The following is a 16,105-nucleotide window of genomic DNA, read 5'->3' as shown; positions in this document are numbered from 1 at the left end:
GGCTCCTAAAGGCCACTGAGAAACATAGATATTCTGGAAAGAAAAGAAAGGGCTTGCTTTGGGAGGATGTAAAAGTATAATTTTTGGACATAAAAGCACAATTTCTTTTTTCTTTTTCCTGGTGCTCTGCTTCATTTGTTCTGAACTTAACCATTTGCCAAGGTTCACTTCCAGAGATACCAAGAACTCTGGGGCTGGGCAGTACAAAGGACAGGGAACGGTGTAGAGCAAGGCAGGCTGTAGGGGGAGGTGTGCTCATGCTTAGCTTTGGGGAGGCTGGGATAAGGGCCACAGCTGGGGAGCGAAGAAATAGTAAAAGCAGAGCAAGAACAAAGGGGTGCTTCAAGAGACTTTCCTCTGTTACCCATTTCCCCTTCACGGCCACTGGCCTAGACGAAAGCAGGGATGAGTTAACCTCTCTTCAGGGCTGACTCTGAGAGGAGTGGCCAAGTACCTAGGCTGTAATAACGGCTTACTCAAAGCAAAACACCCTTACCCCTGAGGTAACTAGTCTTGAGATTCTGCGCTGAGAGTTTCACTTGGTCTTTAGAAACCACCTCATACTCAAATCGCATGTGCCTAGATGGAGCCAACGGTTTATCTTGTCTACTTACCGCGGCTGCATTTTCGATGCCAGTTAGAATAAACAGTGCTGAGTACAAACGGATTTTTAAATAAAAGTCCTTGGCAGTTGATTCTGTCATGTATCAGAATCATTTAGGAAGTGAAAAACAGAAAATATGCATTTTAAAATTTACCACTAACTTAAAAGAGCCCTAAAAGTTCTATATATAATGACCAATAAAAAAATTTCTTAATTATGGGCAAGCCATACTTATTAGTCTCATGATAAATTGAAAATCACAAGGTCATCATTTTCTCTCAATCAAAACAAAATTCAATCTCTTGACTCTGATAAAAGTTCCCAAATTTAATGATACATGTAAATAGTTTTCAATAATTTTTATGAAACATTTCTGTTTTAATCTTAACCATCCTTATTTTAGTACCTGCTCTCCAAAACAACATTAAACACCTTTTCTATCATGATTATCCCCAGTTATATAAACTTATTGGGAAAAATATTTGGATCATTAAGTACTGCACCACAGGGCTTAATTTAATCCTTAACTGCAAAGATTTGACACTAGTTATGAGTGAATATCCAACATATCCAACCGACAACAAGATTTTTCATACAATAGAGAGGTCAGTGTGAATGTGATTATACAACTCTCAATATAGTTTTTACTTAAAAACTGCATAATGAGGGGCACCTGGATGGCTCAGTTGGTTGAGCAGTCATGGTCATGATCTCACAGTTCATGAGTTCAAGCCCCGTGTTGAGCTCTGTGCTGGCAGCTCAGAGCCTGGAGCCTGCTTCGAATTCTGTGTCTTCCTCTCTCTCTGCCCATCCTCCCTTGCTCACATTTTGTCTCTGTCTCTGTCTCTGTCTCTCTCAAAAATAAATAAACATTAAAAAAAATTTAAGAAAAACTGCATAGTGAGCATCTTTCATAGTTGGTATGTAATCTCAATGGATTTGATAAGAAATTTCTTCATGAAGACACAGTAAATCAGACATAAAGAACTTTAAATGTCTAAGATAATTGTTAAACAAGTGACATGATTTCACACACATGGGATACAACAGTTATAGAAATACATTCATGAAAAACTTCAAAGACATTCTAACCCCAAAGCTGAGAAAGAAAATTTAAGAGAATAGAAATACGTGGCAAATGGGAGGGAGTTTGTTTTGCTCCCACTTTAATTGCAGCAGTATTCTAGAAAACAATCCTCTTTGAATTTGGGAAGATAACAGTGTTTTCCATGCCTTTGCACTTCATTTTCTGAGGTACATAAAGTAGTAGAATAGGCTTTAACAATATTTTTTGTTTACATATTATCTCTAAAAAGTCAATTATTTTGCTTCATGCCATTTGAAAACTAATTGTACGTAACTAATGGAATTTCCTTTTTTTGACTTGCAACTTGTAGAAAGTAGAAAAGTTGTTGTAAAATTAACTGTAATTGAAAAACTTTCTAAATTGCAACCAGATTTACTAACCAGATTTGTTTTGAAATGCAGCTGATTATGATTGTGATTTAAATCAAGTGTGAAAGATTCTATTATTATTACACTGGTATTAAAACAATGATAGCCCTCCTCACAATCTGTGTCCACAAGCATGTGTGGGTGTTTGTCATTCTGATATTTCAGGCTTATGTATATTCAGGCTACATTTTATAAGCATATTTAGCTGTATCTTTGCTAAAATAATGTACACTGGGAGTGAAATTCAATATCATTATGCCTAACACTTTTGCAATTAACTCATCAATAGTTTGTAACATTTAATATCCAAGAAACACTCTAAGACTTGGAGAATATACATCATTTTCCTCAGAAACTGGGAGCTGTCCCTTCCCAAGAATGAACGAATTCAAATATCAAATATCATGGGTTTGTAGAAATTCAGAAATAATGAAGTTCAAATGCATTCTGTGTTAGATAAAATCATCACATCCTTGTTGATAACAAAATTTCAGTAACACTAATGACATTTTACATTAAATCTTGAAACATAGCAAAAAAGAGTGATAGTCTATATATAGCATAAAACAGTTGCAACACATTCTTTTCATAAGAAGTCTCATTTGTGTTATTTAGCACATAATGAGGTGAGTAGTTGACCCTTTGTTCCATAAGATTGGCAGGTTTGGGGAACACCTCTTTCTTTACCATTTGTCCTAGTAAGGTAACCACTCTAAATCCAGACCTCTTAGAAGGATTCCTGTATCAACACATTGAAAGCAACCTGCACAGTCAGATACTCCATTACCACGGTTTCTGGTAGGTACTGGTGGTTTTTTGCTTGTTTTCCTTCCAGGCAATGATCATTCTTAGAAACTGTCTGCTTCCACAAAACTTTGCCTTTAGTAAGTGTAAGTGACGGTGGAGATTTAAAAGTTTTAGTTAGGAACTCAAGTCATCCAGGTATCCATAAAGTACACAAGTGCTTTAAAACCAGCCTTCTTTGACCCTGCGCTTATAACACAGGGGCCACTGTTTTGTAAACCACTATTTCTTTGAGTAGGATGACAGTGAGTGACATTCATCATTGATGCTCAACCTCTTCTTTCAGACCTTTGGCCAGGCTGACAGTAGTGATGACGATCGTGCCCGTTGTAGACAGCTGTGCAGTAAAATACTTCACGTGGGCTATTTAGCAGGTGTCAGGTGGGAATTGGAGCAGTGGTTCTCAAATGTTAAGGTGTTTCAGAATCACCTGTAGGGCTTGTTAACACGCGGATTTCTGGCTGCCACCTCCAAAGTTTCTGATTCAGCAGATCTGAGATAGGGTGGAAATGTGTATGCCTAGTAAGTTCTTAGGTGATGCTGATGTTGATGGTTCAGAAACCACATTTTGAGAATCACTGATTTACAGCAAAGGAATCTTGACTTCTGAGTTTGTCCTTAATAGGCAATCATACAACTGCTGCTTCTCTGAGCCTCTTTCTCTCTCCATTTCCCACTCCCTCTGGCTTGCTCTCCCTCTCCCAATCCCTCTCTTTCTTAAATGATAAAGAACTAGATATATTACAATCTAAATAACTTAGCTCTTATTCTGAGACACTACTTCGGCATTAAGGCTTATTATCAGTATTACTTGAAGTACCCTCAAACTATTTAAAATGCTAGCTCCTATGACAATCTGAAAATTACAACCCTCCTTTCATGCAGCATAATTAAGAAAGTTCTCCAATGTACAAAGGGAAGAAAGGAGAGAGTTATAACATTTCGCTTTTGTTGATATCTTTCTCATAATTAACAAGTGAATTTCAGTAAATCTTGTATGTGAGAGTCGTTTTGGCTTTGAGTAGTAAAAAGCACACGGTCGCCACACATTCTAAAACAGGAAAACAACTTGTGGAAAATCTGGCTGTATTACTTCTTTCAGAAAGCGATGAGTTGGGAAATAGAGATGAACAAGATTATTTGTTACCTTCTATAAAAATCTTTCTTAAATATTGTTCTCCACATCTTGTATTTCAGTAAAATAAGGACACCTGCTGCTATCACATGAGGAGAAGAGCAGCTTTCATGAATATCTTTTACTTTTAATTCAATTTTAAAGTGAATATTTGAATTAGAGAGATTTTGAAGAGGGACAAGTTTAAAATATCCAGTGCTTTGAATTGCAGATCTCACATTTGTACAAAATATGCTGGGCGGCTCCTCATTTGGGTGCGAGCTAAGAGCCAGCACTTACATTCTATCCACCTGTTGGTCTACATGGAGTCTGCAGACATAGACTGTGTCACTGAATGAATGGGAAACAGCGCAACTCTACTGTTTATGTCCCATGTGGGTTGCTCCGCTGCTCCACCCATGTTCAAATCTGTCCCCCAGAGAAGTTGGCTGCCCTGCAAACTCTATCAACATGTCCCCCTCAGTAACCTAGAGCAATTTTGAAGGCACGTGTACATCCACCCCTACCTCATTCCCTAGCACCTAGCACAGTGGGTGCACTTCCATAAATATTTGATAAATGTTTATGAAATGTAAATTAAATGCAAATATTTACCAAGGAATCTCCATGGCAGGAGTAACTCTCCCATATGGGACCCAGCTGTGACTTGGTAGTCCTCTGCCCCTTTCCTTTTGTAAATTGTATTCTTAATCTAATCCTGCAAGGCCAACTATATCATTTTCATTGGTTAGAAGAATCCTATCTGATTTTCAAATGCTGAAGTCTTTTCTTAGATATGGAGATCATTATGTATCTGTAGTTACTCCAAAATTGTTATTGTAATACAGTCTTACTGGCCATATGTTGGGATGACAAACGTTAGCAATGGTAAGGTTACAGACCTGAGAAAAGTGTGTAAATGGGTGATAAGATTCATGGAAAATAAAGTTTAATAGTATATATTTTTAGATAGTTTTGAAAGATAGCTTTTGAGAGTTATCTAATATAATATGCTATTTTGTATATAAATATTCTCTCAGATGGCACATCATAATGAGTCTTTTGTGATTTTTTTAAAACTATGAAATCAACTAACATGTCTGTTGTTAATGCAGATTTAGTAATTGCTACTTCTTTTAGTAAACCAAAGAAAATCATTGGATAACTTTTGGTAATTTTTTGCAATTGATCTGAAGGTGAGAGATTAAAATAACAATTAGAATTAAAAATATTCAAACATTTAATTGACATAAATCATAATACATGAAACTAAAACTGAAATAGCCTGAAATAAATTCAGTTGAAGGTCAGACTTCTACCATGTTTAAATCAAAAGTGGAGAAATTATTTTAAACTGACTTTGTTTTTTATTTCCAAAGAGCAATAGATGAAAATGAAAGAAAGAAAGGAAGAAAGAAAGAAAGAAAGAAAGAAAGAAGAAAGAAAGAGCCACAAAGTAATTTTAGCTTCAGATCGCTAGGATAATAAAATCTGTGTGTACAGACATTTTTAAAAAAGAATAGTTTTACTCAGATATCCCTGTCATATGAAAGAAGATTCTACCAGTTTTGAAGTGGCCCCGCTCCATTGGCTGTTGGGAGTGTGCTTATGCTGGTGAGGACAACTTGCTCGGAGAGTTTTGATATGTTGTCAAAGTTGCTGATCTGGGTGGTCAAAGACTTTCGGCTCTCTGTGCTGGTCCGACCCCGGGTGAGCCGGTCCTCCTGGCGATGGTGAACTCCAAGGCAACAGCAAGAAAATGCAGCTTTAAATTCCTCTCGAAACTTTCCTGCCAAATCGGGGAGAATGAAAGGAAAAAGAAATAAGCATAAACATGTTTCAACAAATCCATGAGTAGGGTACAAATAAGCTGCTGCCTTGAGCCAAACTAACAATGAGGTGCAACATTTTGGGAAAAGTGGGAAACAGGAAGAGGAAATTGTGTTATTAGAAGCTGGGTAGACTCTTGAAACAATAAGGTATTTCCCTAAAATAATGTAACTGCTTTTCATGTGTGATGCTTGGAGTATGATTTATTCCTTCAGGGTTAAACCTTCTGTATTTGTGAGTGTGGGTTATTTAGATTAACTATAATAAAAGTGATCATTAGTAGGATGTCCAGAGTTATTTAATAACTTCAAAAATGATGAAAGCTGTATTGTATACAGCCATGACTATACAGAAATTATCCCTTTATTGTCCTCTGAAGAAACTGTTCTACTGGCACACTAAGTTCAACAAAGAATCTATAAAAAAAATTCTTAGAATACGTAGAGAATTTCTAAAGCTTTATAATTCGGCATAAAGCAGAACAAAAAACTGAAGGAAGTTCTTTCTTGCCTTTAAATTACTGACATGAAACTGGAGAAGTATGAAAATGAAATAATCATCTTTTTAAAGGAAAAACGAACAGCACTGGGAGTCATCCGTGTTCTCTCTGAGCCTCAATTACCAAACTGGGTGATTGAGTGACAACACAAGAAGGGAAGGTTCAAGGGTGTAGCAAAATAGGAGGCACCAGCCAAGTCCCCAGTGGTTATCAGCACCTCCCCTGCCTCACTCAACCCTCTGACTTTGACTTGGTTCTGTGGCCTTGACTTCAAATACTTCTCCTTACACAACCTCTTAGTGGGTTTTATCTGCTTAGTGCAAGGGTCAGGCCCTTAGTCATTTCCTAACCTCAAGGCAGTGGCTTCTTCATTGCTTTCCAAGACAGAGCTCCACATGGCCCCTTAGCTCTTCAAACAGCACATGAGCAGTGAGTTGTATCTGGTTATCTAAGACCTAATGCCATCTTTATTTTAGAGACAGGGGTTGGATGTAGCAGGGGAAAGCATGAAAACGGACAACCAAATACAAAATAAAGCTCCACCACCTGATTCTCTGAAAGATGAAATAAAGCAGGTTTATATACGGTATATGCCATGATCAAGAAAAAAACAACAAGAAAAGTTGCTTAAAAAAAAGTCTAATTGATTGTCTTTTTTTTTAATAACCCATACAACCCACAAGACTAAAGATGAAGTTGGAAAATACACATTTTTTATTAAGTATGTCATAAAATGAATGCTTTTTCTTCCACATTAAATGATCATATATTTAGGGATAGCAATGAGAAAGAAATGACCAACTGGTTAGAGAAGAAGACAGTGTAAAGATGTAACTAATTAAAACACAGTTTTAGAAGTCAGCCAGGAAAAATGTTTGTAAATAAAACAATTAGTTAATTGATTTTTATAATTATGTTGGTTCCATAAACAGAGACAGATTAAATCAGTTATAGATGTGTGTGTGTGTGTGTGTGTGTGTGTGTGTGTGTGTGTGTGTGATTTAGTTTGTGCGTTATTTAGGAGTAATATCATTTTTTGGTGGTCATTGAGAAATCTTGAGATAAACCCAAGAGATGTTACTGATAAGAGAAATGCAAATACAGAAACCTACCTAAAAGTGGAAGGGTTCTAATTCAACCTCAATTAGGCAATCTCAGTGTTGTCAAAGGAAATAATATAGCAAGTCTGTTTTATTTTCAGATAAATTTGTTTTACATTTTGGTAAATCATAAGTTTAATGTATGGCAAGCAAGATTCTGTGGTATTCAGTTCTTACAATTTTCACTTTCCTATTTCAACATTTCTTTTAAATTTTATGGGGAAAATTGCTTACATGATTTCCTCTGATGAGTTAGGTAAGAGGTGCTCCTTTTCATAAGGGGAAGAAAAACTCAAGACAAATTACATCGGGGGAAAAAAATTCTCATTATATGGCACTTAAGCTCTTTACACATTTCAAGAGTGTTCAACACCCTGCTGGTCATTGATCCCTTGCCCTTGGTTAGAATTGTGGTTTGCATGGAAGAAACAGTTGAAAACTCACCACTGAGAAAATTGTAAATAATTGGGTTCGCAGCACTATTGGCATATACGAGCCAGTGTGAAAATGTAAACCAGGCATATACAGTCTCTCTGTCTTCTGTGTGGGTAAACATCCCAAATACTCTGTAGGAAAAACAAACCAAACCAAAAAACAGTGACAGAAAATCCAATGTGATTTTGAAAATTTCAAATAATGAAATTCAAGTGTGAACATAGCCCTTGATAGAGGCTGCTTAACCCCTGTTCTCCTCTGCAGTGGGCATTGGTTTATGCTACCATCGTGAGTTTAGAAAAACCTCAGAACCTGAACAAAATCTCCATGGCACAATTAGTAAATCAAAAGCCAAATCGGATCAGAGAAGGATCTTTCTCTCTCATAAATAGTAAATGCAATACTCTTTCTGGTGGGTAAGTGTACAGAAGTCACATATATATCTATGTTCCTTCTTTCATATTGTTTCTACATACAATTGATCAATGTTTGCTAATATTCCGTTTTGGGCATCATTTAAAAAGCACTCCTAAACTGTAGTCTCTGTGTACTTCTTCCTTTCTACATTCGTGCACTGATCAAAGTTTCACCATTTTTCAACTACAATCTCCCCAGCCTTGTTGAAATTTGTCTTCTGGGAATTCATTATGGCCAGAGAGGAACTAGTTTTCAGTAGGCAAAATTCTGGTAACTTCTTAAAATTCATGAGTTTTAGTGTTTTATTTATTATTTTAAACTCTGCGGGTGCCAGGTGGCTCAGTCAGTTGAACATCTCTTGATCTCGGCTCAGGTCATGATTTCACAGTTCGTGAGTTTGAGCCCCTTATCTGGCTCTGCAGTAACAGTGCTGAGCCTGCTTGGGATTCCCTCTCTCTCTCTCTCTCTCTCTCAAAATAAGTAAAAAAAAAAAAAAAAAAAAAAAAAAAAAAAAAAGAAAAAAGAAAAATCTTCATTATTTTAAACTCTGAAAAATATTTATTTTATCCTTAAACATCATTTTTAAGATTTGTTTCATATTCAGAAATATCTCATCTATCAAATTGTATTCACTAGCCAACAGTAGGTAACTTGTAACTACCCAATAATTAATTTTATAGGCTGAAGATAATTCATTCCCTGCCAGAGGCTCCATCATTGATTGTGTAATTTGATTACACATGATGGTGCCCATGATAGAAATGCCTTTCGGCAATAAAGTGATGTTCTGTGGAGTACTCGAGTTTTACAAAAATACAATATGGAGTGAAATAACATGGACAATTAATGGTCTGTTATGGAATTAATGGTCTCTTATGACCCTCTACCATAATATATCTTTGAAATCCTAGACAAACTAGAACTACTTTAAAGAAGCAGGTTTCGACTAGTTGGGCAAAAATTGTTTCCAGGAAAAAGGATTTAGAAATTCATTGGTGAGAGAAAGAAACACAAGCATGATCTTACAAGAACAAACAAAGAGATAAGCATTTGAAGAAAATGTGTGTAGTAAAGAGCAAAACAATCTTCAGGGTTACTTGAAGTGTTTGGTTTTTTTGTTTTTCAAATTTTATGGAAAAGAGCAGAATGCTCAAAAAAATCGAAAATATTTTAAATTTTACATAGACTTTCTTCTTAGCCATTTTTCCTTGGAAAGGGAGATGTTAAAGGTAGAAAAATAAGAAAAAATATGACAGACAAGTAGATATTTGGAACTAGCTAAAAGACAGGTACAAATGCTAAGATTCAGGAAATCCAAACAAGCAATCCAGAGAGCAGTAAATCCCATTTTCATCGAATTTAGACAGACGACAAAGTCCAAAAAAATTTTTTTAAAAAGGAGAAAATCATTCAGTAGCATATCGTGTTTATAAAGCTCTTAGGAATAGAAAAGATCGTCTATCCAGAGATCAGAATAAATTTGTTTGGGATTTCTGTGGTCAAGAAAAGTAAGAGAGACATTATGAAAAGCTATGGAGGGCAAAGTCGCTTCTCATGAGTCAGTATACGTTCCATGCTACCAAAAAGCTTATGCCTTAAGGCTGCATCTATACTAAATAATATTACTGAGCAAAAGTTCACTTTCCATCGAAAAAGTTATTAAGCCCTTAAAAACAAGGGCCAAGGAGAATGAGAAATTTCTGCAGCTGGCTCTACCACCTTTAGTGTGTGTGACTCCAGCCAAAGTTGCCACTCTCCAGAGTCTCCAGCTGTGAGGAATATGATATGGACTCTGAATCAGGGAAAACTGAGAGGAGCAACCCCAGTTTAAGTTCGAAGCCTATTATAAACAAAATTACTATTACCTTGGGGCCAGTCCGTTTGCAACAGTTATGATAATTCCCAATAAAGTTGGCTGGCTGTGAAGTTCATGTGTACCATGACCCCTGTACTGGCTGTTCACGTTGGTCAATTGTTTTCACTTAACAGTGTATCTGCGGCCTAACAAATAACATACTTTCTCTCGCTGAAAAGTTGTGTGCTTTTATTAATAGTCACCTTGAGCTTAATTCAGTGACTTCAGGAAATACATTTTCTTTCTTTTTTTTTTTCATTTAAACATTTAAAACACAGTATGAGTCCTGATTCCATTTTTTTGTGGGTGCTCACAAATGCACTTTTAAGTATAATTAGGATGCTAACAAAACATTCTTATCTCCTTTTATCTTTTCGATAGAATCCTGTCATAATTCCCTATGTAGGAGAACAAAGTTTTGGAAAGCCCATTTGTTCTGATCAAAAAAGAACTCCAAGCTGTCAATGTTTGCTGTTGTTGCTTTTTTTTTGGTTTTGTTTTGTTTCTTTTGTTTTGTTTTGTTTTTTTGCATTAGAACTTTTTTTGCAACTAAGGCTCAGCAATTAGCTCAAAGAGGTCAGGGGAACCTCTGTTTTATGTCTGCCACTCAACAGAGAATTTCCATGGACAAGAGCTTATAGAGTCTGAGCATACTAAAAAGGCTGTCTGCCTTACCTGATAGTCACAACACATTCAGTTATCTGGCCTGACAACTATCTAGGCAAAGGGCTTAGATTTTTCTCTGGCTTAAGAAGAAAGAAAAAAAAAAAAAGAACTTAATTAAGAACCAAGAAATGACAGCCACTTTGTTTTGAAATAATGGGTGAACTTTACCTCTTTAGCACGTTGAGGATGCTAATCGGTAGATAGCAAATTGCAAACACCAAAAGCACAACCATTAGCATCCGGGCTGTTTTCCGTCTGGCTCGGATCTGCTTTATTTCAGCGGCCACAGCACTAATCCTGGACTTGGTCTGCTGTCCCGACCCTCGAGGCTGTGAAGTAGGCTGCAGGGGCTTCCATTTTCTCTGAACTACAGATGATGTTCCAGGGATCTGAAAGGAGCAGAAACTTTATTGCCATCTGACTCAGGGATGTTCCACTTTGGAGAAGTAACCCAAAGATATAAGAAGGAGAGTATTCTGGATGCCTGTGGTCCAGGGAGGTTAAAGGCCTGTTTCCCCCAGAATGTTTGCTGAGTTAAGTATGTTCTTGAGTAATACAGTGGAGTGTCAAATAGGATTTGTGGTGGAAAAGAAAATTGAAAAATCCCATTTTTAAAAATAAATTTTTAATGTTTATTTATTTTTGAGAGAGAAAGGGGAGGAGGTGGTCAACGGCAGAGAGAGGGAGACAGAATGGGAAGCAGGCTCTAGGCTCTGAGCTGTCAGCCTATAGTCCAACACGGGTCCCAAACCCACAGACTGTGAGATCACGATCTGAGCCCATGTTGGACACTTAACAGACTGAGCCACTCAGATGCCCCTGAAACATCCCATTTTTATTAAGGTCTAAAGAGAGCTCAAATGGAAAAGCTATCTCTTTATAAACAGAGAAGTTGTATATCCAGACAATGGAATATCATTCAGGGCTGAAAAGAAGTGAGATATTAAGCCATGAAAAATCATAGGGAACTTAAATGTGTATTAGTAAGTAAAAGAATCCAATCTGAAAAGGCTACAACTATATGACATCTTAGAAATGGTAAAATCAGAGAGACAGCAAAAAGATCAATGGTTCCCAGGGGCTGGAGGTGGGGTGGGATGGGGGGTTACTAAGCAGAGAACAGAGGATTCTTGGAGCAGTAAAAATACTCTATATGATGCCATAATGATGGATACATGTCATTATACAATACACATTATACAATGTATTTGGATACACAGTCCAAACCCATAGAATGTACAATATCAAAGGTGAACTCTTAGGTAAATTCTGGACTTTGGGCTTAGTAGATCAGTGTAGGTTTATCAGTTGTAATATATATATATATATATATATATATATCTCACATATATATATATATATCTCACTTATATATATATATATCACTTGTAATATATATATCATATATATATATATATGATATATATATATATATATATCACTTAAGTGAGGGATATGGATAACGGGGAGGTACTTTATGAGTGAAGGTAGGAGGCAGAGAAACCTCTGTATCTTCCACACAATTTTGCTGTGAACCTGAAACTGCTCTTAAAAACAAAACCAGCAAACAAGTCTTAATTAAAATGCGAGAGAAATAAAAACTGGCAAAAAAAGAGATGTAAAAGGATGACAACCATATTCTCTTATTAGGAATTCCCAGTTCTGTTCAGATACCTCAGTGTAAAGACAGGGAAAACCTAATAGGTAATTGCAAAAGAAACCTGAATGGATTTTTTTTCATGTGTCACTACTGCCATCTGCTGTCAGATGGACAGATAGGACTTAACTACCTAGTGCTTTTTATTAGACTTTGTTTTTCAGGTTTGGCCAGTGCAAACCTTGAGTGAAGGGACGAAAAAAATAAACTGTTCTCCATTGTTTACTACGTATTGTTATGAAATTGCTTGAAACCAATTTCATGCTCCAGTCTGGTCCTTTAAAATGCACACAAAAATAGTGAGAATCCCTTGTGGTCTTATATTAACATTTCAAATAGCTGGAATTTGTAACAATAATTATACAACTTGTACTTTTCCATTTCTTTTCAAAGTTATTTGATAATGGCAGGGAGTCCTTCCAAGTATAATATTTTCTTAATTACAAACTCATGAAGATTGATAGGGTTTAGTGAGCAAAACAATAAAATTCAGCATGCATAATTTTTTAAGAGGAAAATGCGCTAACACACCATAGCCGTGTTCTCATTCTCACGAAGACTCACTCTTTGGTCACCTTAGTTCTGTTAAGATTATTCAATTGTTGTTTTTATCTCTGTGCTGCAAGCCAAGACAGACCAATGTGTCCCTGTGCTCTATCAGAATGGACGTCATATGGACTCTGTTTTTATACATCACAAGATCCAACTGTGTTAGATAATCGTTGAAAGCAGAATTTTACTGTTTTCAACACAGTTGAAAATTTTTGATTTCCACACAGAGCTTCTGTTGACCAATAACTATTCCCTCTCAAAAAGAAACACATGAAGTTAATGAAAAATTGCCCTTAAATAGAAATACATTTGATAAATTATTTCTTTTCTGGCTCTGTATGTTCTGTCATGTAGACTTGACCTTTTCAGACAGTAGTGGTCCTAAAAATCTTCTTATCTATATTATTGGTTGTGGGGGTAGGCACTGAGAATCCTTTCTCCTCTGTGAGTCTCTTTTTAAACAGTCTTTCTTTTAAATAATTGAGGAGAAAGTGCAATGGATATTGGAAAGTTCCAGAAAAACTCTAGCATGAGTAACCCTATAAATGTCTGCTAAATGATCTTGAACTGTTTTCTAAATGATCTCTTAGAGATCATTTAAACTTTAGCAATTCTATTATTGAGTGCTTCCCTGAAGGAAAGAAACAATATCCTGCAGCTGATAACTTCCTCAACCGTCAGAAACATATTTCCCATAAAGAGAAACTGCCACAGGGAAAATGGCTATGGTCTCTGCCATCAGAATTAAAAACAAACAAAACCAGTGATAATGCTCTCTTTTAGCTGATGATCTGAATAAGGATAGAATATGTTTAATCCTGAACTCATCTTGAGGACACCTACAAATGTCTCCACTGATAAGTCATATGTCTAGAGAAAGTCCACGTAAAAATATTAGAAAATGCCTATAATAACTGAGCATCACAAACTATGTATAGTCTGGAGTAATCATTAATGTGTTCCTAAAGCAGATAATTCCAAATCCCACTTATACATGATCGAGCATTGAGAAGGGTTAAATAAAATACCCATGTCTCCATCTAACAAGTCAGAATTAGCATTTAGTCCTGTCTCACTACAGAGTCTATCTTTTTTCCCATCGTTTCCATTTATAAGCTTCAACACAATGTATTATGGAAGTCAGTACATTTTTATGCCTAGTTACGTGGATTAAATAATCATACAAAAGGGCAATTGAGAAATCCAGCCTGGTAGGCTGTCCATGGAGGAAGGTCCTCCCCTGCCATCTTAGGAAAGGCTCAACCATCTGACTGTGGAAAGTTCGTGGACACACACACACACACACACACACACACACACACTACATTTATTCCATTATTTTAAATAAACTTTAAAATCATCTTTGATATGAAAATATATCCTGGAAGAGATATTACCACAATTATGAATTGGAAATATCATGTAAATGATGGACCTTGAAACCTGCCCTTTCTTAAAGTATTTGTGACCAGGATTAAGTCACAAGAAAAGGCAAACGTGTGGCATACATTAAAAGAATAGAGAATATTATGAACAACCAATACATTTGCAATCTTAAATGAGATGGATAAATACCTTAAAAAAATAAAGATTACTGAAACTGACACTATAATTCCAAACCTTGCTACAAAAAAAAAAAAAAAAAAAAACCTTCCAGACCCAGATAGGATCATTGTTCCTGATCGATCAATTCGATAGAACAGTAAAAATAAACACTACCAATCTGATTCAGACTCTTTCTGAATTCCAAGAAACAATTATACTTTCTGACTAATTTTATAAGACCACAGTTATCCTAAAAGTAAAAAACATAACAACAAAAGAAAACAGTTGACAAATATCTCTCATGAGTAGAGATGAAAAATTCCTGAAAATATATTATCAAGTTGCATTCAGCAATATACAAAAAGGATAATAAAATTCACTCAATAAATCAGACTGATTCCAGCAATGCAGTGTTGATTAAACATTCAAAGGTTAATCAATGTAATTTTTCATATTAACAGAATAAGAGAAATAATATGACATTTCAAAAAATAAAGGAAAAGCATTTGAAAAATTCAACACATTTTCATGATACAAGTCTCAGTAAACTTGTAAACTAGTAATACAAAGAAACCTAATCAACCTGATAAAGGGCATCTTACCTAATGGAAAAAGATGAATGCTTTTTTTTTTAAATATTTATTTTTGATGGGGCTCCTGGGTGGCTCAGTTGAGCATCAGACTTCAGCTTAGTCATGATTTCACGGCTCATGGGTTCAAGACCCCCCAAGTGGGACTCTGCTGATGGCTCTGAGCCTGGAGCCTGCTTCAGATTCTGTGCCTCCCTCTTTCTCTGCCCCTCCCTCACTCATACTCTGTCTCCTTCTCAAAAACAAATTTTAAAAAACCATTAAAATTTTTGTAAGTATTTTTTGAGAGAGAGTACAAGTGGGGAGGGGTAGAAAGAGAGGGGACAGAGGATCTGAAGCAGCCTCTGTACTGACAGCAGTAATAAGTCTTTTCTCACTACTTCTACTCAACATTATACTGGAGGTCCCAACCAGTACAAGAAGACAAGAAAAATAGATAAAAGGTATATAGATTGATTTTATTGAGGACATTATTGCTTATGAAGTAAATCCTAGGGAATCTCCAAAACTCCACTAGAATTGTTACATGAAATTAGCAATATGCAGGATCCAAAATCAAAAAACAATCAGTTGTATTTCTGTGATATGATTTACTATAGAAATCTATAAATTTTATGTGTGTGTGTGTGTATATATATATATATATATAGTATCATTCAGATGACCAAAATATACTAGATCTTCATCTACCATTCCTGTAAGTACTTCAGTGCCATAAAGGTGAGATGGGTATCTTGTTTTATTTTTTTTTTTAATTTTTTTTAACGTTTATTTATTTTTGAGAGAGAGAGAGACAGAGCATGAACGGGGGAGGGTCAGAGAGAGGGAGACACAGAATCTGAAACAGGCTCCAGGCTCTGAGCTGTCAGCACAGAGCCCGGCACGGGGCTCGAACTCACAGACCGCGAGATCGTGACCTGAGCTGAAGTCGGCCGCTTAACCGACTGAGCCACCCAGGCGCCCCGATGGGTATCTTGTTTTA

The 16,105-nt window shown here is 36.2% G+C and overlaps 1 protein-coding gene across 1 annotated transcript in view; it reads right to left on the bottom strand.

Moving 5' to 3' along the window:
• Positions 1 to 5,227: 5,227 nt before the first annotated feature.
• Positions 5,228 to 16,105, bottom strand: part of HCRTR2 (hypocretin receptor 2) — a 107,655-nt gene continuing 96,777 nt past the window's right edge. The window contains exons 5-7 of the mRNA XM_060615782.3: positions 10,948 to 11,168; positions 7,851 to 7,972; positions 5,228 to 5,766 (exon numbers count right to left, since the gene is read on the bottom strand). Coding sequence (XP_060471765.1) covers positions 5,537 to 5,766; positions 7,851 to 7,972; positions 10,948 to 11,168 — 573 coding nt within the window. The 3' untranslated portion in view covers positions 5,228 to 5,536. The remainder of the gene's footprint in view (positions 5,767 to 7,850; positions 7,973 to 10,947; positions 11,169 to 16,105) is intronic.

The sequence above is a fragment of the Panthera onca genome, chromosome B2 (assembly GCF_046562875.1).
Source record: "Panthera onca isolate mPanOnc1 chromosome B2, mPanOnc1 haplotype 2, whole genome shotgun sequence".
Classification (NCBI taxonomy): Eukaryota; Metazoa; Chordata; class Mammalia; order Carnivora; family Felidae; genus Panthera; species Panthera onca.
Note: the sequence above shows the minus strand (reverse complement) of the source record. Positions and strands in the feature narration are given on the sequence as shown.